This window comes from Aspergillus vadensis (genome assembly GCF_003184925.1).
Source record: "Aspergillus vadensis CBS 113365 unplaced genomic scaffold BO88scaffold_40, whole genome shotgun sequence".
Lineage (NCBI taxonomy): Eukaryota > Fungi > Ascomycota > Eurotiomycetes > Eurotiales > Aspergillaceae > Aspergillus > Aspergillus vadensis.
Window position 1 is genome coordinate 70,990 of NW_020292078.1, and position 21,660 is coordinate 92,649.

General features: G+C 48.2%; 5 protein-coding genes across 5 annotated transcripts; 4 read left to right on the forward strand and 1 right to left on the reverse strand.

Moving 5' to 3' along the window:
- Window positions 1-1,101: 1,101 nt before the first annotated feature.
- Window positions 1,102-4,342, forward strand: BO88DRAFT_430409 (hydrogen/calcium exchanger domain-containing protein; the record flags this gene model as incomplete). The annotated part of the gene is made up of 6 exons (XM_025709246.1): window positions 1,102-1,562; window positions 1,619-1,915; window positions 1,968-2,261; window positions 2,599-3,093; window positions 3,182-3,659; window positions 3,710-4,342. 6 exons carry the CDS (start codon window positions 1,102-1,104, stop codon window positions 4,340-4,342), a joined length of 2,658 nt encoding a protein of 885 aa, XP_025557277.1.
- Window positions 4,343-4,969: 627 nt separating this feature from the next.
- On the forward strand, window positions 4,970-6,154 carry BO88DRAFT_217766 (putative cyclin-dependent protein kinase complex component). Its single transcript, XM_025701973.1, has one exon. It carries the CDS (start codon window positions 5,182-5,184, stop codon window positions 5,929-5,931), a length of 750 nt encoding a protein of 249 aa, XP_025557278.1. The 5' UTR covers window positions 4,970-5,181; the 3' UTR covers window positions 5,932-6,154.
- Window positions 6,155-8,447: 2,293 nt separating this feature from the next.
- On the forward strand, window positions 8,448-9,728 carry BO88DRAFT_217750 (DHHC family palmitoyltransferase). Its single transcript, XM_025701972.1, has 2 exons — window positions 8,448-8,793; window positions 8,846-9,728. The coding sequence occupies exons 1-2, from the start codon at window positions 8,619-8,621 to the stop codon at window positions 9,493-9,495; spliced, it is 825 nt and encodes a 274-aa protein (XP_025557279.1). The 5' UTR covers window positions 8,448-8,618; the 3' UTR covers window positions 9,496-9,728.
- Window positions 9,729-13,564: 3,836 nt separating this feature from the next.
- On the reverse strand, window positions 13,565-15,825 carry BO88DRAFT_409162 (lysine N(6)-hydroxylase/L-ornithine N(5)-oxygenase family protein). Its single transcript, XM_025707894.1, has 2 exons — window positions 14,633-15,825; window positions 13,565-14,575 (listed from the first exon to the last, which is right to left on the reverse strand). Exons 1-2 carry the CDS (start codon window positions 15,445-15,447, stop codon window positions 13,942-13,944), a joined length of 1,449 nt encoding a protein of 482 aa, XP_025557280.1. The 5' UTR covers window positions 15,448-15,825; the 3' UTR covers window positions 13,565-13,941.
- Window positions 15,826-17,947: 2,122 nt separating this feature from the next.
- On the forward strand, window positions 17,948-18,700 carry BO88DRAFT_217863 (uncharacterized protein). The gene has a single exon (XM_025701974.1). It carries the CDS (start codon window positions 17,991-17,993, stop codon window positions 18,441-18,443), a length of 453 nt encoding a protein of 150 aa, XP_025557281.1. The 5' UTR covers window positions 17,948-17,990; the 3' UTR covers window positions 18,444-18,700.
- Window positions 18,701-21,660: the final 2,960 nt, after the last annotated feature.

Genomic DNA, 21,660 nt, shown 5'->3' on the forward strand with positions numbered 1-21,660 from the left:
AGTGTCTGTCTTTACAGATGCACTCTGGTGATGTGCAGCGAAATACCGTCCAGTGTTTTTGTAGAAGTTCTGGAAGGGAAAACAGTCCGCAAAATCCGGCATACAATACTTCCTATATGCCATACTATGTAGAATCTTGGTTGCACTGCTTGAGTGGATCTAGATCTCCAGAATAATCGCGATCATGATCAGCGGGAAATAGAATATGAATGATGTTAGCTGAGGGTGGTCTGGTCTACATATTAACTTTTCCTTCATGCAGACAGTCCCAGCCCCAGAAATTCCCCTCGTGTCTTTCACTTTCTATTAAAGGAATAGTACACAATGACACTCGTCTGCCACATCTGCAAAGCCAAGCATATTCAGCTGAAACTCCTGTTATTCATTTTTTCTTCTTTTCTTCTAATGCTATAGATCCACAGTTATTATCCCCCGTACATAATCTCCGGTGTCCATGCACTATCTTGCTTGTCCTCTACTCCCGTTCTCTTTCGTCTATCCTTGGCTTTGGGCCTCAAGTCACCCTCTGACTATGCCGATGTGTGCCTGAGCTTACTAGAGCATGTATGCCGGGATAACCCGCCTTTGCTTTATCTCACTATTGGTTTCATTGAGGAATTTGTCTACCTTGCTCGCTGAACATACCTTATAGAAGCCTGTGTCCGACCAGTGAGAGCTTGATTCTGGCCGATCATCGAGACAACCACCTTCGCATTCCCCCAGACAATGGCCTCCAACATGGATGGTGGCAGACGGAAGTCACGATCTTCTCAGAAAGGAGACCCTTCACAACATGATGGAATATTGACACCGGATGCTACGCGATCGGCTTCGAAATCGCAGTCGCAGAGCGGTACAATATTACCGACTCACAATGAGAAAGGACACCGACGGCACCACAGTCTGTTTCGAATCGATACCGCTGGAGAAAGTGGGCGAACTGGCGTCCATCCACTTCACTTCCTGCGCGTTTGTTTTCGGAGTACCTGTACTCTTTCCATGCTGGTGAACGTCCTCTGGCCTTTCGTCCCCGCTGCGATTGCACTTCACTTCGCTCGACCGGATCTTCATGTTTGGGTATTTGCCCTCAACTATATCGCAATGGTACCTTCAGCGAACTTGCTTGGCTTTGCGGGTGGCGAGCTGGCCAAGAAGCTACCCAAAGTATTTGGAGTCTTGCTGGAGACGTTTCTCAGTTCTGTCGTGGAAATAGTCCTTTTCATGGTCCTGATCCACAAGGACAAGGGAGGCAATCTGATCCCTGTTATCCAAGCCGCCATTCTAGGCTCGATACTGGCAAACCTCCTTCTCTGCTTAGGTCTATGCTTTTTCTTTGGAGGTATTGGGCGAGAAGATCAATCATTTCATGAGGCCGTTAGCGAAGTAGGCTCAGGGCTCCTGCTAGTGGCAGGGTTCGGCCTTCTGATCCCGAGTGCTTTCTATTCGACTCTAAAAAGCAATGCATCGCATACACATGTACAAATCTCGACAGAAACACTGAATCAGTCTACACTGATTATCAGTAGAGCCACAGCCGTCATACTCCTAGTGGCTTTCATCATGTATGTTGTCGTCTCCCAAGATACGCCGATAACTCCTATTTACTCATATGTCCTAGGTATCTGTTCTACAACCTCCACAGCCATCATAGCATATTCGACGAAGTCCTTGAATTCGATGAGCATCTGGATGAAGACCGTGAACGGGAAATGAAGCGCGCAAAGCTTACGTTGATTGAATGCTTTGTGGCTATCGCAATATCTCTCGCATGCGTTTGCATGTCGGCCGTCTTCCTGGTGGAGGAAATAGAAGATATTGTGAATGAGAGAGGTGTATCTGACAATTTTATGGGCCTTATTCTTGTGCCACTTGTTGAGAAGGCAGCAGAGCACTTGACTGCTATCGATGAAGCTTGGTAATTTACATCCATTGGTGACTGCTCAATCCTCATTGCTGACTCGAAACAGGGACAATCAGATTAATTTTGCACTCTTTCATTGCCTGGGTCCTTCGATCCAGACTGCGCTGTTGAACGCGCCGCTTGCAGTCATTGTCGGCTGGGGTATTAACAAGGATATGGGTCTGAATTTCGAGATCTTTATGATTGTTTTGGTCGTTTTGTCCATCCTAGTTGTTGGAAACTTTCTTCGAGATGGCAAGTCCAACTATCTGGAAGGAGGGCTCTGCGTTCTGGTCTATGTTATTATCGCCGTCACTACATGGTACTATCCTCAGATTGTAGCGGAGGGTGAGTCTGAGGCGTGAGAGAGGAAATGGACTGACTCCGCTCGGGTGGGTACCAGTGTATCAACATTTCCGATATCGTAATGTATAGATAGTAGTGGGTATTCTATAAACTCCCCTTTACTCACGAGGTAGATATTGGCGATTGGGCAGATACACCTCCTAGTCTGTATTTGATCATTACTGTTTGAGATGAAAGTATCACATCTGGCGCTGTTACGTAGTGTGATGGAATTCAATTCCCCAAAGTGGGAGGGAGGCTGAAGCGGATTATTTGATTTAAGGTTGTCCTGAGGCAGCAGCAGAAGATTCCGCGCGGAGCGCCGACAACCCATCATCACGACCCAACCTAAGCAATCATTCAATGGACCCATCATCGACCATTATCTCCGCTCTCAAAGATCGCGGACTCTCGATTAATCGCGATCGAATCAAGTCCGCCCTCGTTGAGAGGATAGAAGGTACTGAGATTGCAAAATGGCTGACGGAGCATCTCAGTACCGACACACTGTTGTCGCAAGAGGAGCTCATATTGTATTTGCAATCCCGCTTCACAACGGACCTTTCCCAGTCACTGATTGCTTTGGTTACTATTAGATACTCGAAACTTGAAGAGTCCGGTGCCTTGCAGAGTCTTTTCGCCAATCCTAACCTCAAAGCAACTCGCCCGCTTGTGGATGATGACCTTCGACGCGCGATTGAAACACTAAACGCCTCCACGGCTGCAATACAAAGACAGACCAAAATACTAGCATCGCAGTACGAGGGCTTAAACAGATCTATCACGTTGGATGACGAACTGGGGCTCAGACAAAATCGGGACAATGCACGATTGCGCCAGAAGCATACGTCAGAAAGACAGAATATAGCTGCCGCGGTAGTGGTTCCTTTTCTAGATTCAGTCACAGAGCTTTGCTGAGTATATTACGCAGTCCAGTGACTTGGCTCACGCATTGGAATCAGAGTTGAGAGGCGTATCTGAGCAAGCTTCAGCAGACGCCAAGAGGATACTCTCGTCTCTGACAGCTCGATTCAAGGAAGATGATAGGTTGATCGCGAATCTGGAGAGGCTGGCATCCGGGATAGAAACGAGTCAACAAGATGAGAACAGTGCAAAGATAGCTTCCGAGAGATGTACTGCCCTTGCTCAATGCCTTGCCGATGAGATCAGGTGTCGACTCGATCGATTATATCTGGAATCGATACAGGCAGGACCAATGATAGCGCGAAGTGAGCCAGAACCCGCTGAAAATGAGCCGTTGGCTGCGCTGGAGGAAGAACTTGAATCTCTCTATCCCGAAATTGAAATACTGGCTGAGATGTCCACGAAACAACAGTTCGCCGAACCTATAATAGGAGAGTTAAGCAGTCACCACGAGGAGCTGCAAAATGCCTCACATGAAACGCTGGACTATGTAAGAGACGGACCGCCCCCCAATCAATATGCCGCACTGACACCGTCCAGGTTTTGGACGTAGTATCGGAGATGACGTCGTCTACAAATGGCCTTGTCAAGTGCCTGCAGGACAGGGAGTCTTACTGTGGAACTCTGGAAGCTATCGCTGCTGCGCACCGATCAGAGATTGGCGATATCTTTTTGGGCCCGCCTGTTAACAGGAGAGAGTCTTTGAGACGTTCCTCTGTACAGCCCGTTTCGGTTTTTACTTCAGCACAAAAAGACAATCGGCTCCATGATTCTCAATCAATAGCGAAAGTGTTACGCCGAGTAGGATTATCTTTGGATTCGGTGCTCCATGCAGACGAAGCCAGTGAATGCGCAGATAATCTAAAGGAGAAACGATATCAGTTGACTGAGAGCCTAAATGACCATGGTATTGCCGCAGACTCGCCGCTCATGGCTGAGTTACTCCCGACAGACCGAGCGATCCAGCTTCTCTCCACTTCTTTGCACGCCGATTCTGAATTTGAGACCTCACTTGCGAATCTGGACCATCAGAGGAAGCTCTCTGATCTCGAAGACGATTTGAAGGGTGTTCAGAAGGGGCTTGAGGGACTCGACATGAGCGTGGTCCATAGAAGAGATAGAGGGCAGGAGAAATTTGTGGAGATGTGGGGTTCGAAGGCCGTGGACGACTGAGCCCTGAGCGGCCTGAAATACATAATTTGAACATTAAGATACGCTGTTCGCGCCTGATCGTGAAATGCCATGTCTACTGGAGGCACTATAGATAATTGCGCCACTGTATTTGGACTACGAAAGTGTGGTAGGTACTAGAAAATATCCTCAATGTCATAGTTGCTTGATAGGAGGCAAACCGCTCATGAATATCGTAAGATACACATGTACTTGGATATCTGCGCCGCTTGGCTCGCGAATTCGGAGCTCCTTTGTTTTAATAAAGCTAGTATTTCAGACTCTGCATGGAAGCAGAATCGATTGCCTGTTTAGATAAGGTAACGAAAGAAACGGTTGGGTTGAGATCGGGCGCACTAATATCCGGCCAACTCCATTCCTCGCCTTTCACATTCCACCCTGTTAATCTGTACACCTGAAAATCAATCCCTTTCCCCCGCTTATGTATAGTGATTCAGCAGGGAGGCCTTTCTTGGTGCTTTTTCAAGTCGTCTGCTGCTGCTACTGACCGGCTAGTGAGCTGATCTCGACCCCAGTCCCATAGGTAAAGTGAGCAACCCAAGGAATGTTTACTGATAGCCGCCCACTGACAGATCGCACAGATGTTTCCTCCCTAGTAGGAAAATTAAGCACCGCCGTGTTTAATTCGAGCTACAGGCTTTTATCTCAGACTACGCAGCCGATTCGACTCGAATCTGGTGCAGATACTTCAGCATCAATTACATGCTGGGCAGTGTCCCGACCATGCGATACCTATCGGGGAAGTCAATATCCGCCTGTAGGTCCAGGGCCATCTGTGGCATTATTACCCTTGGTTTCCCGACAACGTACAAGGTCTCGCGATGAACAAGGAGAGCCCGTCGACTGTTGCGAGCCTTACGGAGGCAACTAATCCAATCCGCTCACCGAAAGAAGATGAAACAAAATTGGGGTCCAACTACCCAACTGATGTCTTCCAGATCTCGCCTACGGTAGCACTGGGACTGCTGTGCACAGGTATTGAAATGCTTGTGGAATCGTCCGCAGAAGAAGTGGGTTATTCCCGAGGAGCTGCCGTTCCTGTCCCCGGGCCCCTGGTCCACAGCGACAGTATATCTAGCGGGGAATCTACGCCGATAAGGGTCACTGGGTTATGTCGCTCCACAGAAAGCTACGATGAAGCAGGTCGTCACCTAAAACAGCAGAGTGTGCTGTCAAAACGATTCTCTTCGAAACGCCAGCCACCGATCACGCTGCAGGAGTATTTGCTGCGTATGCACAAGTTCTGCCCTATGTCTACAGGTGTTTATCTGGCTACAAGCATGTACATCATGAGGATGGTGACTATTGAACGGGTGATAGTCGTCAGCCGGAAGAATATGCATCGTCTGGTGCTTGCTGGACTTCGCGTGGCGATGAAGTCCTTGGAAGACCTCAGCTATCCCCACAGCCGCGTTGCTAAGGTTGGAGGTGTGACTGAGCGCGAACTGTCGAGGCTGGAGATCAGTTTCTGTTTCCTTGCGGATTTCGAACTACGGGTCGATGCGGATATGCTCGTCGACCAAGTAAGATTACTCCGAGAAATAGGCTGTTGCGGGGATCCCCTCCGTTAAAATTAGCCTTGATACGTTCGTGGAGCGAACATGGGCACTTTGATCTCCCACTAGGCGAATGTGCTTTGGAGAGGCCTGCAGGCGCCTTGGGGATGGCGATGGCCTTGTAGTTCTTGAATAAACTGGAAAGGTCCTCCGCAAATTGGTCCGGGGGTGAATTGTGGGGCGCATGGTTGGACTGTGGCCTTTCAACTTGAGCAGCATCTTTTCTGGGATACTCTACTGCGTATCGACTATGAGAACAGAACGCCAAATCGAAGGACTTGTCTTGCTTTCGATTTTGGAGAAACAATCTGTGTGCACGTATTACAATGCGGCTGCCTAACCGCCCCATCAGTTAGCGACTGGTGTATTGTACTAGTGAACTAGACAGCTGGGCTGAGTAATGCCTGTCGGGCGCAATTCGTTGTTATACTGATTGACGGTCGAAAGTTCTGTTCTCAGGGTATGTTAGACCCTCTACCACCAAGATGTTCCTGTATCTTAAAGGACTGGGCTTTCAAACAGTATGACAGTAAGAAGATTGCGGAGTACTATGTAGCCAACTCGAATTCTAGTCGGGGAGTTCGTATTCGCATTAGTAATAACGCAGGGAAGTTGTGGGTAAATGTAGACCACGTCGCGAAAGGCGGAGTGGAAGGACGATCCGTCAGCCTTTCGGGAAGGGAGAGGCTCATCCCCGGGGCTTGTCTGCTGCGCCATGGTTTATTGCTGCTACGCTCAGCTGTTCTTCCGCCCCCATCTAATTTTCGGTCTTCTCTTTCTTCATCACAGCCTCGAAGGCCACCGTTGCCTTTCTGGATACGACAGTACCGGCTTCAAGAAATTCCTGTTCACTTCGCAATGCTCCTTTAAGTTGGGCTCCGCAAGACTACTCAACTGACTCGTGACCGCCGAACGCTTCATCGACCACGTCCTTTTTTTGCGGCGGCAATTCCTATCTCCCCGTCCTCTCTGTCTAGTCCAGGAACAGTTGCGCGCGTGCTGGACTGCATCTTGATATAATCGCGGTTATCATTTTGAAATGTCTTCCGGGACTCCGAGCAGCAGCAGCTCTGCTGGTTTGGGACAAAGTCCGCACTCCCTCCCCAGCGGCAAAGGCACCACCACTCCCCCGAAAGTGACCCAGCAAGATGCGACCGTTGAACTTAAAGACATGAAACCGGAACGCGGTGGTGTCAAGGGCTCGATCCCCATTGGTGAAGATGTCATGCAGATTGCCCGTATAGGAGAGATCGCAGTTATGCAGAAAATGTTTGATGAGAAGAAGTCCCACCCCAACTATAAGGACGAAGAAGGAATCACCCCGTTACATGTGCGTGTTACCGATATGTCTTTCGCACCTGTCTTTTGTATTGATTTCGAACTAACAATGCTATATTCCTCTTCTAGTGGGCCGCCATCAACAATCAATATGCCATGTGCAAGTTCCTACTCGACTCTGGCGCCGACGTCAATGCGAAGGGAGGCGAATCTGTCGCTACACCCGCGATGTGGGCAGCTCAACGTTGTCACTATTATATTGTGCACCTGTTGCTTCAGCACGGCGCGGACCCTCTTCTTACAGACGTCCAAGGCTACAACATCCTGCACCTAGCTACTATCGACGGGAATGCCTTTCTGCTCGTGCTTTTACTTCACCAGGAGATCCCGGTGGACGTTCCCGATCAACAAGGTCATACAGGGCTGATGTGGGCGGCATATAAGGGATTCCCCGCTTGCGTGGATCTATTCCTGCGCTGGGGCGCTAATGCCAATGCCGTTGACGACAGCGGCTTAACTCCCTTGCACTGGGCTTTGGTCAAGGGATCGTTGCCTTGCGTTCAAAAGCTCATTGAATATGGCGCTGATAGGTTCGCGAAGACCAGGGATGGTAAGACCCCAGCGACGGTAGCGGGCGAAATGAATACCACGCGTGTGTGGTATCGTGCTCTGGACGAGTGTGGCTATGACTTCGATGGGAACACGAAGGTTCTTCCCTTCGGATTGACGCCTTGGGTGCGGAACAAGAGCACCATGTCTAAGTTCTTCTTCTTATGGCCTTTCTTGATGATTTTCGTAGCTGTCTGGGTTCTCAGTAACTTGGTTGTGTTCGCTGCCGTCCCTATTATGATCGCAACAGCTTATGGACTTCAATGGTTGGCCCAGAAAGTGGCCAGTCAAAGCATTTCAGAGTATAGGATACTGCAAAAGACGGTACGTCAACGATTACCCCTTGCATCTCCTCACTCTGTTCGTCACTGATCCGCAACCCAGCCTTACCTATCGGGCGTCTTTGCAGGCTCTTTGTTCTGGGTTGGTGTGAGATACATCTTCTACGTGCTACCAGGTGAGGCTCTCCCTGCTTTTCGTATAGATGTCTTGAATTCGATTTCCAACGGGATTATGCGAAGCCCCAGCCAGCGTTTACTAATAGCCACTTTTGCCAGCCACATATACCACAAATCCCATATCGAATATTTGTTTTGCTCTGTTCTTCTCAGCGACAACATATTTCTATTTCACCGCGATGATTGAAGATCCTGGGTTTGTCCCAAAACTTGGCAGCAGAAACCAGCAGCGAACAGTTATTGCGGAACTTTTTGAGCAGTGGAAATTCGACGAAGAGAACTTCTGCGTTGCGTGCATGATTCGAAAGCCTTTACGGAGCAAGCATTGCAAGCGCTGCGGGCGTTGCGTTGCAAAACATGACCAGTAAGACCCTAGTTGAGACTGGAGTTAAAAGCTCGAACATTGACATCCTGAATAGTCACTGCCCGTGGATTGATAACTGCGTAGGCGCCAACAATCTGCGCCATTTTGTATTATACATCACGTGTCTTGAAGCGGGTATAATTCTTTTCGTGCAGCTGACATACTCCTGTAAGTATCAACTCCTCTTCTTCTCCGGATTAAAGACTAACGGCCAGTACAGACATCAATGTCTTGCCAGCACCCGTCAATCCTACCTGTAATGTCATTAACGATGCGCTATGTGATTTTGTACTTCGTGATACATTCACCCTCGTCCTTGATGTGTGGGTCATCATTCAGCTGGTCTGGGTCACTATGCTCTGTGCTGTTCAGCTTGTCCAAATTTCGCGGAATCAGACGACATACGAAAACATGAGGGGGCATTCGATCGACAGAAGCTACCCAAGCTCTCGTGCTTTTGCTTCGGCTTTGGCTGCAGGAACTACCTCACTCGATGCTGCTGGCCTTTCCTCTGCTGGCCAGGGACCGAATCCAGCTCTTGCCCATGGCCACCGCCACCGGAGGGGCGGTTGTCTGAAGCAGTGGACTTCCCTTCTCGGCATTGATGCCTTCTTTGCGACAGCAAGGGATGGATTGCGAGATGGTCCACGTGCTTCTCGGGCGAAGAATCCCTTCTCTCGAGGTGTAGTCACCAACTGCCGGGACTTTTGGTGCGATCCGGCTCCATACTTCGGACAACGGGAGGCGGGATCTGGCATGCTCGGCGGTGAAGCAATCAACTACAACCAGATGTACGAGATGCCGTCACGTATGCACAGCGGCGGAAGATATCGGAGCCTGGCAGACGAGGACCCGGAACGGAATGCATAGATGCATTCTTGTGTCTTCGATTGACTGACCATTCAGGGTTTTCAATATGCCCTTCAGACGACCAATAACCTCCGAGGAGATGTCTCGATCTTCTATATGCGATCTAATGAGTACCGGATGAGCCCTTCCTTCTGATGATATGTTTGACTGGAATAGATGGTCATGGATGGTGTTTTAACCCTTCATGCCCTCCCATTATCTTCATGTATTATCTTCTGCATATAAAGATCATGATATATTAGTAGATATATTTACTTTAGACCAAATATAACCTGGCAGATTACTGAATAGCATACATTGCAGGCTAATCTACCCAACCGGAGAAAAAGAAGTGGGTGTAATCATCACCTTGCTATGAAGCTCGAGGGTGCTTCCGAGATGGCAGGGAACGGAATAAGGAAAGCCAACGAACTTGAAGCCCATAGTAATAGCGCAATGCAATGAGTACAATTGCATTCATTCAGCTTAAGAACCGAAGGAGTGGATGGAATACATAGAGTGAAGTGTCAGATGGGGAAAAGGAGAGAGAGAGAGAGAGAGAGAGAGAAAGAGAGAGAGATCAAGACTGAAGAATACACACCACTGCAAAGGGGTAACAGTAATCAGTGGAGAACAGGATGAGGATAATTGACCGTAAGTAAGTAACGTACATACAGCGTCTATACAAGATTCATACATACGAAGATAATCTCCACACCCGCGCCCCATACTGAACCAAGCTTCAGAAGCCGAAAAAGCCGATGTCGCAATAATAAAATTACAGAGTATGCATGCATGTATGCATGTTATGTATGTATTCGTTTTTCTTCCGTGTCTAAACCTTGGAGAAACTTTCTCACTTTGGAGTAAGGGGAATGGGAATGATTGGTCTGAAACCTATTTTTCGTCTGGTTGTGGCTTTAAAACCTTAGACTCAAAGTCAAAATGTCACGCTAAGATCTTATCTCGGCAGGAGCGGTTTGATTGATTGATTTGATTGTAATTTTGCTGGATGTGGATATTTCTCTTTCACTTGACGGTTGGTTCCCTTATTTTTCCTTTCTGACTTTTGTTACTCCCAGGGCCCTTTTTTTTTTTTATTTTTTGAGTCACGGGGTGTCTGTCTTCCTTCTACCTTTTTCTTTTCTCTGTAGGTAGATTAATCAGAGTATGTATCTATCTACATCGATACATATTCCAAGTTCAGAAATTCCATCTAGGCAGGCAGACAGCTACCTACCTAATTTCCCTCGTAAGTAACCGCAAGCCTGTGCGGTGGGTCTGTCTAGCTTCCACACACCGTGACGCTTGCAATCCCGGACTTTTCAGTTTCATTGGGTCTACATTATGGTAGAAATGTCCCCGGGACCACTCTTCGTCACGACCCGAAGCTGGGTACTACATAATTAGTAGAATAGAAACAGACTTAGCGGCAGCAAGTTACGAATTACTATATGATATGATCCATGGATCACGGATCCAATATATTATTATCTGATTGAAGCGGTCAGGCCACCGCTTCGTCCAAGGCAAGTGGACTGTATGTTTTTTATTTCCATCTGATAATGAATTGAAGAAATCATGGATCCATGGAACGGTAGGTGTTGGGCTGATTGATTAGGGCAAGGTGGTGAAGTGTTTCTTATTCTCTTTTGTGCAGGGGTATATAGGCTACAGTGATTGTTGACTCGAGTATTGTTGGTTGTTCTGTTCGTTACGTATTATATGGGGGACATATGTAGTGGTTCCTAACGATTAAGATTTCTGCTTCTTAGTATGTAGAATATAGATTCATGCATCAGATGATCAGGGTCTTTTACTTTTCCTTCCACTTTTCTATTTATTGTTTCCGACTTTGCTGATCTCTCGACATCCCACGGATGATATTCCAGATAGACTCGTGTGCTTTTTTTGTTGGGTTGCAGAATGCAGGCTGGGATTGCAGATCGTTCGATCTTCGCCCTCCTGACACAACTAGTAGTATCTAGATTGGGGGAAAAGAAGAACAGGACCCTGGAAGATGGAACACCGGTCGCCGGTACCTGGCATAGCCGGCCTTTCCACAAGCGTGGACCGTCTGATCGGGTCACCACAGCACAAGCATGCTACATGGTAGTAAGTACATCCGAAGTTCATAGCTAGCTAGAAATGCATCCAAACTCGGAATTTCTCTAATTGATTCAGGTGGAAATACTGAGGCAAACATACTAGACCCGATGCGGATGTTTTTTTCTCTCCTTCTCGTGATATACGCGTGGGGTTAGAAGGGAAAAGAGGCTCCGGAGTTCGCGGAAACGGCGAGACTACTTGAATTTGAACATTTGGGCTGGCTGGCTGGTAAGCTGGTAAGCTGGGTAATGCCTGTCTGCCTGCCTGTCCAGGATAAGTAAGTAACTTCAGCTGCCTACTTGTGATTTTCTGAGCAGGCTGCAGCCGTCAGGGACAGGAGGCTAACAACCCTGGCTTTTTTTTTTACGATTGGCGGAGGAAGGTGAATAATAATGACGACTATTATTATTACTATTATAATAATAACAACTGTGGACATGCCACTGGCCCAGACCTGAATGGGGATCGGCGCATGTCTAGGGAGTCGACTGTTCCAGGCGCCCGTTCCGGTTTCCATGTCGCATGGTTCCGCGTGTACTGCTTAGGGATTAGTCTCGTCTCGTCTCGCTAGTCGCGTTGTCTTTGCGCCAGTAGCAGCAAAGGTTGTTCAAATCAATTGTTGCATTATCCAACAATACGAGATTCATCGACAGATCGTCTCTCAAATGTTTGAGAATGTAGGAAGTAGCGTGGTGTATAAATGCGTAGGTAGGTAGTTGAGTTTGAAGACGAGTCCTGGAGTAGTAAAGGAGGCTAAGTATTTGCCTTGACTGGATCAAATTCTTCTCCGCCAATTAAGCGTTAGCTACACCCCAGACAGACAAAAGAAAGTACGTACTGTGTATAGCTACTTACTAGCTAGATTAATATTACGGCAGCAATTGTTCCTCATGGTCTGACCAATGCACCGGAGTTGTCTCCTTATCTAGCCGTGCCGGACAGCGAAGTGATTTTTTCTTCTTTCTATTTTTCATTATTTTCCTTGTTGTCTTCGTTATTCCCTCACCTCCAAGTCCCTAGGGCCTTGGTATTGTGGGAACGAAGGAAAGGGAAAAAGCGGGGCCGCTAAGAATTTATCAATCACTGATCAAGCTGTTACCTGATCGATCAAAACTGACTGGGAGTTTCTCGTTGGATGTGTTTCGGAGAGGTCCGTTTTTAATGCTACCGGTATAGGTTTAACTCCGAGAAAATCCCTCGGGAACCGAGACACAACAAGGGCTGGTGGCAGCTATGGTCGGGGAAAGGGGGCCAGAAAGCAAACTAATTGAGTAACCCGTATACCGAAGCGAGAGGGTAAGTTAGTGTGTGCGTGCGTGTGGGTGGATATGAAAAAAAAACCGAGACCACACGGATCAATCTGCATGGTGCCTCATCGTAATCAATCAGTGAGTGGGTCTCTTCATCCACCCAAGTGGTCCCCTGGCAGCGAATGGGCGTGGAGAGCGGGAACCGCAGCGGAAAAACAGCGCGCCTGACTCGGCGACGGGCGCTGATGCGGTTGGGGGATGGCGCCATCAGATAACGTGCGAAAATTTTTATCTGATCAGATTATCAGAATCCCTCCCCGACCCTCAACCAAGGTTGAGAGCCAGCGAGTCAGCGATGCCCACCCGCTTCAATTTCTCTTGCTCGGAGTCCAATTGACAATTGTGTTCAATTTCATGGACCCTCCTCCTGAGATATTTTCCCTCACTTTGTTTCCTTTGTGTCTGTTAAAGTGCAGAAACACCGTTTTTTTCCTCGTTGCGTATTCCTGGCGGCGGTTAATTTGGTCAGGGCCAATTAGCCTGGTCGCTTGACGTCAGCGGGTCCGTGCTAGACCGGCGGTTGTGCGACCAGCCCACTCGCTTTTCCCTCCTAGGCACTCATTCTCGTTCCCCTGTCGGTTACAGGCGCATGTCAGGGGGGGCGGATAAAGTTTGAGGAGAATGAATAACATCTGTAGCAGATAAAAAAAAAGCATCGTGCGCAATTTGCATGGCCTTCTCCATTAACACAATGAGCGGTGAAATTTAATCAATAAAGACAGACTTGATGCATTCCGATCTCTATTCGTTATACAATTCCAATGTGGCTGGCTATATAACTCGCAATGGGGTACTTGGGGAATCAGATGATGGGGCAGTAACAATAGTAACAAAGTATAGGTAATGAGACAGAGAATTGAACACAGGTACAGTCAAGTAGATGATCGCAAAAGAAGATATCACCCCCTACCAATTTGTTTGGGGATATGCACGCTCATTTTCCGGGGCATTCCTTTGCTGCAAAAAAGAAATGCCCGCCCTAGCGCCATCATTCACACGCGTCTAGAAAGCGGAACCCCTCCTGGGTCTCCAACCCGATAAAAAGCCTTTACAGCATAGCGCGCAACTTCGTGACCGGCACCGTTGCACCCGCAAGCTGCTCACCAAAGATCGACTCCACCATCTCTCCACCGCGTGCTGCCAGCACCGACAAAAGACTGTCGCTCAGTCCGTGTGTCTTCTCGTTACAGCCCTGCAGCCAAATTCCAGCATAGGGGCTGACCTTGCTGGGATCCATCTCGACCCGGTAATCCCGGCTCGGCTTCCATTCCTCCTGGCCCTCCGGTCGCAGATGCTGCACATTGCTCAAGAGCTGTTCATGTGCGTTGCGGTAGTAGCCGGTCGCCACCATGAGTGCATCTACCTCCAGTGTCTCCTTGCCGTCGCCGACAAGGCTGTCCGATCCATCCTTGGTCGCCCTCACGTGGATCCGCATCCGACTCTGAGGTCCATGGTGTTCGACTCGCGTGATCTTGCGTCCGGGGAGGATGCGGTGCTGCCATTGCTTCTCGTCGGGGTTCTTGACCCGCTGGACGTACATGTCGTGGTAGATCTCCTCAATGAGTTCAAGGCGGACCACACTGTAGTTGGTGGCCTTGTCGGCCTTGAGGGAACGCTGGCGCTCTTCGGCAGAGAGGTTATAGAACTTGTCGACACGTTCGGGGTTGAAGACCTCGTTCACACTATATTGTTTGCTGTTAGTCGCGCCATGATGGGAGTGCGAAAGGTATTATACTCACAAAGGAGAGTCGTCACTAGGCCGCATAGCCGAATCTCTCATGATCAGTGTTGTCTTCGAGTTGGGGTATCTCTTTTGCAAGTCGTGGAAGATCTCAGCAGCACTCTGGCCACTTCCAAGAACGGCAATGTTGTAGGGTTCGTTCGGGTTCTTCAGCAGGTGGGGCAGGTTGGTGCAGTACTTTGACGAGTGCATAATGCGGGGGTCCTGGGGCAGGCCTGGGGGCATCTTTGCTGAGCCACCAAGTGCAGTCACCACCTTGCGCGCTCTTCTCGCAATGATTTCACCCGTCTCAACGTTGCGAGAGCGGACGGTGAAGAAGTCAACTACCGAGCTGGTAGGGTCCGTCTTTCCGGGCGTCACATCGACAACTTCCTCTCCATAAGACACGACATCGGAGAACTGTTGCGCACACCACCGCATATAGTCTTCGAATTCCAAGCGGGCCGGAAGGAACGTCCCCAGATTCGTGAAATGGATCAGACGATCCTTCTGGTGCAAATAGTTGAGGAAGGTGAAGCTGCTGCGAGGATCACGAAGGGTCGCCAGATCCTTGATGAAAGAGATCTGCATCCTGGAACCAGGGACCAACATGCCCGAGTGCCAAGCGAACTGCTTCTGGCGTTCGACAAAGCAGACCTTGGGCTGCGATCCAGGCGCAGGAGCGGACTTATTCAGACAAGGGTCCAGAGCATCGTGCAAGGCAATTGCGATCGCCAAAGAGGCAGGACCGAAACCCACGCAAAGCAGGTCGTGAAGCTCATCCCTGGGGGTGGCCTTGAGCTTCGAGGGCACTCGCTGCTGCTTGGAGGGCATGCTGCGCTGGCTGTGGAAGCTCACTTCTGGCTTCCGTACCGCAGGTTCCATTGATGCAAGCTTAGTAGGAGAATAAGAGAACTAAAAAGGGTGTGATTGAAAGAAGAGGTAGAAGTTCCGTGCTCAGAGTTCGGGGAGCAGGAAGATGGGAGGAAGACGCAATAATGATGGGATTCTGAACGAAGGTGGGAGAGAACCGCGGCAAATGGTGGGAGCGATGGTCGTAGTTATATCCCCCGGTGGATAAACAGAATGGGGGGGGTGGGAAGGACAGTAGCTTCGAACTTAGTAGACACTGGAGACCTTTGCGCCGTAAGAGTGAAAAGAAAATAATAATAAAATAAAATAAAATAAAAAGATCAAGGTACCAAAAGGGTAAATTCGACTAAAAAAAATTAAAAATGTACAGAAAGTATGACGACCGTAAAAAAAAAAAAAGGGTATCAGCGCCGAGCCCTTTTTTTTTTTTTTTTTTTTTTCTGAAGCAGCGGATCCGTAAGGACGGGTTTTTTCCAGACCACCGAGTAAAAGCAGTAGCCGGCGGTGGTTCTTCTGACAGCGGGCCGGCAATGGCCTATTTGATAGGCACTCCTCGGTTCCACCACCTGCTACATGAGAAACGTGGTTGCTGCTCCTCTTTTTTACGTACTGTTTTGATGCTGGGACACCGAGGCTCTTGACGGTTGACGACGTAAAAGTACGTATAACAAGTAGACTATCAATGACCCTGAAGGTTGGTCAAGCAGGTAATCCAACAGAGGATTGGTATTGTCTCAGCGTTAATCCTGGAGGAGAGACGAGTCTTCACATATTAGTAGTATAACTGAAGAAATCCAAACGCCATATGTCGAAATCTCAGGCATATATGGCAGTTCCCTCGGAGATAAGATGATGTCTGATCAGGCCCAGAAGAGCCACCTGTGGTTTTAACTTGTAAACGAAGTGCTAACCGTAGCCCCTCCCTTTCCTGCCTTTCCTCGCCCCAGATCCGTTTGCACCCTGGGAAGTTGAGGATCACGCCACAATCACCATCACCATTACCCCCAGTGACAATTCATCCGAGCATATTCAGCCAGCTATACCCATGAACTATTTTCAATAGGATTTAGAAAAAGCAAAGAAAGCAAGCAATAAACCAGGCTGCCTACTCAGTCTCCGAGCCCCGAGAGCCGACCATGGAAGCCCCGCAGCATGATCCGGTGTGCAATTATCCAGGAAAAGTGGGATGATGGACGCTTAGATTAGATCCGCAGTCGCCCGATGTCGGGAAATTTCACGGCGTTTCTCAAAACTGGGCTGAAGGGCGGTATCCGTATTGTATTGACGCCCAACTTACATTACTTCTTGTGGCCGCTTAGACTGCTCAGGTACCAATCTTGATAAGCTTTCCCTCAACACAATTGAGAATCAGCATAACCGAGTATAGGCTCTTGTCAGTCACGAAGCCGCCCAGGCATCAAAAGTATTGGCTACCATTCTCTTGGGGGTCGCACGATATCTCTTCTTTTTTCTTTTTTCCCTAGGCCGCCCGGTGACCATGGGGGGTACATTCATGCTAACCCCCAACCCTTGGACTGGTGGCGTACCCCAAATGAACATCCAGGGACCACTCCATGCATTGGAAACCTTTCCCGCTGCATTTCCATGTCGGCGATCAGTAGTAAGGTTTGCCGGTCAGCGGGCCTCAGCAGAAAGTGATCGCATGGATACGGTGTCCCACACACGCATGCAAGATCGCAATCTGTACGGAATGCGGCAAGCTCCATTAGAAATTGACTGTACTCCTTCACCTCTCTGAGGGCTTCCTACACCGATTGATCATTCAAATGACCAAGATCATCTACTTGTCGAAACAAGACTAGTAGTCTGTGGTGCCCACCTTTGCTGGCTGATCATACGGTAGTTGGTCTCAAGGTCCTACCTGAATGTGATTTGCTTCTTCGGCTGTTGTCTGGACCTACCAGATATCATGGATTGCTAATCTACTCGGTTTACACCGTTCTATGCCCTACCTTTTTTGGGGAGTCCACTGCTGCCCTGATCTTCGCACCGGCTTCGCCCTAACAATTTACGGCTCACAGGAAAGAAAGAAAGGAAGGAATCCCCCTCCATTGCCCCCACACCACAGCAATACGAAGTTGTATATATCCCTGTTTGGTAGATGTCTCATAGCCCCATGCAAGCATCCAGAATTCCTACTCTAGTACAATGTGGTGGATACTTACTGTCTCACTTGGAGTGACTACACCCAAGTGCTGCCCGTCTAGACACAATTTATCAGAGGGAGTTTATTAGGGGTGTCTCCCACAACACCTTTACTATTGAACCAGTAACGAATGAGCAACTATAATCAGAGCCAGATTTCGAAGCACGTGCTTTTTTTACACTTGAAACATATAGAGGTATCTGATCGCCAGACCTAGTAGTGCGTAGTAGTATATGACATGGGAACATCATGGCCCGCACGGTTACCCCGCCGCAAAACCCCCCTCCTTTGGGACTCGGACGTGAACAGGGATCATTTGTCTGGATTAGAGTCCACTATGGACGATCTTACTCTCTCCATTACTTGGCCTAGGTTCTGTGCACATTCAATCTCATTTGACGAGGAGAGATTTGAAAGCGTGGGTCGACACTGGCCAAGGCTAAAACTGGATGACTATAACTATGAACTGATTTGCCCGAAGCTTCGGCTGGCCGATCGCTGTTTTGGTCTTACTCATTTTCCAGCGCTTGCCTCGACTACTAGTGCTGCTGTGTACTTGTGGGTACCTTGCTCCTTTGATCGTGTGGTAAATCTCTTTCGAGTACCTAGTACTACTTACGTATGTCCGAAGTCGATCCATGAGCCTGTCGACTCTCACCTTGTTGTTGTCTCCACTCCAATGCAGCAGCCCCCCTCATCATACGAGAGAGTCCGCTTATTTACCGCCATAATCGAGCCTCGAGCTTATGAATATCTGAACCATGGTTGGCTCGTGCAAAACGCTATCTAGGCAGCTAACCTCGTTCACGCTATTGGGGTAGCAGGTTGGGTATCTTGGTCTAGTTCAGCCTCGAATCATGTGCCAGTACGCCAGGTTCAGACGCCATTGTTAGAAACAAATGCAACATCCCTCTTTCAATGGCATTGTCCAGCCACCACTTGATCCTTGAGGTATTTCCCCTCTTCCATAAAATTTGCTTATATTACGCGACCTCTGACTGGCTGTGCCCCCGCATGATAAATTACTCTATACAACCCCCATCTCTTACCAAGGAAATGATGGGCATAGCTTTTCTCAGATGATGCAGGCCAATGTCACTGTGGGAGATCTCACTTTCCGCGAAAATATCTATGGAGCTCGCTTCCTGCTTCTAGTACATAGTAGTAATGGTGGGCCCCCCAAGAAGGGGTTGATCGGAATCGATATGTTGTTGATTTCCCTCTTGCCAGTACACGAATGAGACTCGGTGCTTCAGAAAGCCACCCAAGTGTCCTCACTAGTGATACTCAAGTATACCATGTATCACAGCTCGACAAATCAGTTACTCAAGGCGATACCTCTCCCATTTATTTACATGTGAGCTGCCACACGCATCTTCGGCAGAGACTATGAGAATACTCACTACCCAGCAAGACTATGCTCAGTCATCATCAATCGTTATATCACAGTACAGTCCTGTTTGAACAGCCCCGATGAAGATTTTAACATATATTCGTGGGGCGTTTCTGGGTGATGCAATCGCTTCATATGATGTACCGTATAGTGCAGCCTTTACGTTGATGAACCCACCGGTAAACCGCAGGTATAGTCCTGCACTGTGTTTCGTGAAGGCCTTTGCGTCTAGATTTCGAGGATTCTCATCGGGTGCATCCACTGTGATCAGTTGATGACACAATAGAATGCAGTGAAGCATGGGAGTCTCCTCAATCATAAGACAGATGCTATCTATGTGGAAGCCTTCAATGTATATGGCCAACAGCCCTTTGCATGTTTTCAGAAACATATTGTCCAAATCTAGGATGGAGCAAAGTGTACCGATACCTTGGTCCGACGTACCCTAAAGTCACGCCACAAGGCATTATCATAGAGAGAATACTCTTATGCAAACTTCGCATTTATACTATGGCTCAGTATCCCAGACCTAGGCCGCTTGCAACAAGAATGAAGGGTCATAGCTGTATTTCAACAGGGACGCTAGTCATCCCTCGTTCTCATTTACTCGAAATAGCACTATACCAATATTGCGCTTATGTTAGTGTGAGATGATACTTTCTGAAACCTACGTTTTCTATGGCTTCCTGAAGAAACATCCCGTCGAACTTGCATCACGCCACTGGTACTTGTTATGACTCGAGCAGGTGTAACACGCTGCCAAAGCACGTCCGAATCCAGAATCCACCAGGTGCAGCTGCCTATCACTAGTAAAGCCATTCGTGCAATCCCAGCACTATCTTTGGACAGCCATCCAAACAGCACCGTCATTGCATGAGTATTTTGTAGTACCTACCATAACATTGGCACGCATGGTTTCAGAGCCCCACGCTTGCAACTCGAAGCACTCCCTTTGTCTGTCAGAGTAAAACTCCGAACACTGTTCAATCTAAATTCTCCTTCCTGTCTGTCTGATGGATATCCCCGGCTAGACGCTGCATGCGCTTGCACAGCGCATTATTTTTCAGTCCCCTTGCTGCAGACTTTTCTATTCCATGCGAGATAGAAGCAATGATTGCATGCTCTTGCTGCTGTCATTCTGATGCACAGTTCCGTATACTCCGACATACTCAACTATTCAGATAGGAGAATAGGATGTTTCGGATGTGAATGCACGTTAGACACCTTGGGGTATCCTTCTTTATCTATGACGCTTTAGAGGCTCAGGAACTTGCTATTTATTACTTGGTGGTCGGTTTACAAGCATCCACTATCAACCAGATTGTTCTAAGCAAGTGATTATCAGAGAGAATATGGAAGCGACGGCGTTTATCTTTGTCAAATCATAGGATAAACTTCCACTTGGGCGGCGGGGGCATGGGAGATACTAATATCACGGAGCTCCCATTCAACAGAATGCTTCTGAGGCCTAGTACCGATGGCTACAGCTCTATTCTCAGCTTATCAATCGAAGCACGAATCCTGTTCTTTTTACTCTGCACTAGCCCTGATGCTAAGCACCTTACGCAAAAATTCAGATGTGTGCTGGCGACAATGGACTCTGAAGCCCAAAAAATTGTCGCTATAATTAGTTTGTTTCCTAGCAGAACAACTAGTATGCTCTTGTTCTGTCACGAACAGCTAAGGATATCCCGCATTCCTCAAAAGGCTGTATATTCAGAGAGACTCCAAACAAGCCCGGCTAAATTAAGTATGTTAAGTGAACACGTATGATCGTAGTAGGACAACCTAACACTAGGCTTACTGTCTCTTCTGCCTCCGTTTCCCCAAATACTGATGAACGTTTAATGCGACCGCAATAATCCCGCAACAGCCAGAACTTGTTTCACACAGCGATAGAGTTCCACAATATGTTGTTTGCTGAATCCCGGTTTGAGTAGGTGCATTGATGCTCCTTGGGGGTATTGCTGCTAACTCACCGACCCAATAGACCAAGCCACTACGATTTTCTGAAGATCTGGATGGCTGAAGGACGATTGCAGGGTATCTCAATCAATACTATCGAGCATCCCGTGCAGCAAAATCGGGATTTGGCGCAGCCTCAACTACTGATGAGACATGTCATATTCAACTAATAATGGCCGTGGCGATGTTGATCATGGGCGACAAGATTAGATTTGGGGTTCATGCAGTAATACGATATCAATTACCGATTTAGTCGAAGATGTTGCGGACGGACCACGCCGAGAAACGGCCAAAGTGGCTGCAGAAAGGTTATGGGATCTTGAGGGCTCGGCGTAAGGGATAAGATCACTGCATGCAATCTATGCATGAATGCTGAGCTGAATCTCAATCTTTACCTTGTTTGGGCTCACGGCGACAGAACCTGAAGCAGAGCAGATCTTTGCTGACTCATGCTGTCGACAACGCTTGGACTTCTAGGGATGGATGAAGTCCAATAAATCGAATCAAGGGTTAGAGTAATGACCTGGATCTGCCTAATAATTGCCTATGGCCGTGATGAAATAGTGCCTAAGGTGACTTTCACGCAAGATTAGTATGTGCAAGGAAGGGTTCAGGTGTTGACATTGGCTCGTTGTGTGGTAATACTCTT

What these genes read in the sequence shown, in the direction of transcription:
- BO88DRAFT_217766 (XM_025701973.1), top strand. Translation starts at nt 5,182, where the DNA reads ATGAACAAGGAGAGCCCGTCGACTGTTGCGAGCCTTACGGAGGCAACT.
- BO88DRAFT_217750 (XM_025701972.1), top strand. Translation starts at nt 8,619, where the DNA reads ATGACCAGTAAGACCCTAGTTGAGACTGGAGTTAAAAGCTCGAACATT. An exon ending in CGTGCAGCTGACATACTCCT is followed by an intron (nt 8,794 to 8,845) that starts GTAAGTATCAAC and finishes CGGCCAGTACAG; the next exon opens with ACATCAATGTCTTGCCAGCA.
- BO88DRAFT_409162 (XM_025707894.1), bottom strand. Translation starts at nt 15,447, where the DNA reads ATGCCCTCCAAGCAGCAGCGAGTGCCCTCGAAGCTCAAGGCCACCCCC. An exon ending in CCTAGTGACGACTCTCCTTT is followed by an intron (nt 14,576 to 14,632) that starts GTGAGTATAATA and finishes CAAACAATATAG; the next exon opens with TGTGAACGAGGTCTTCAACC.
- BO88DRAFT_217863 (XM_025701974.1), top strand. Translation starts at nt 17,991, where the DNA reads ATGGACGATCTTACTCTCTCCATTACTTGGCCTAGGTTCTGTGCACAT.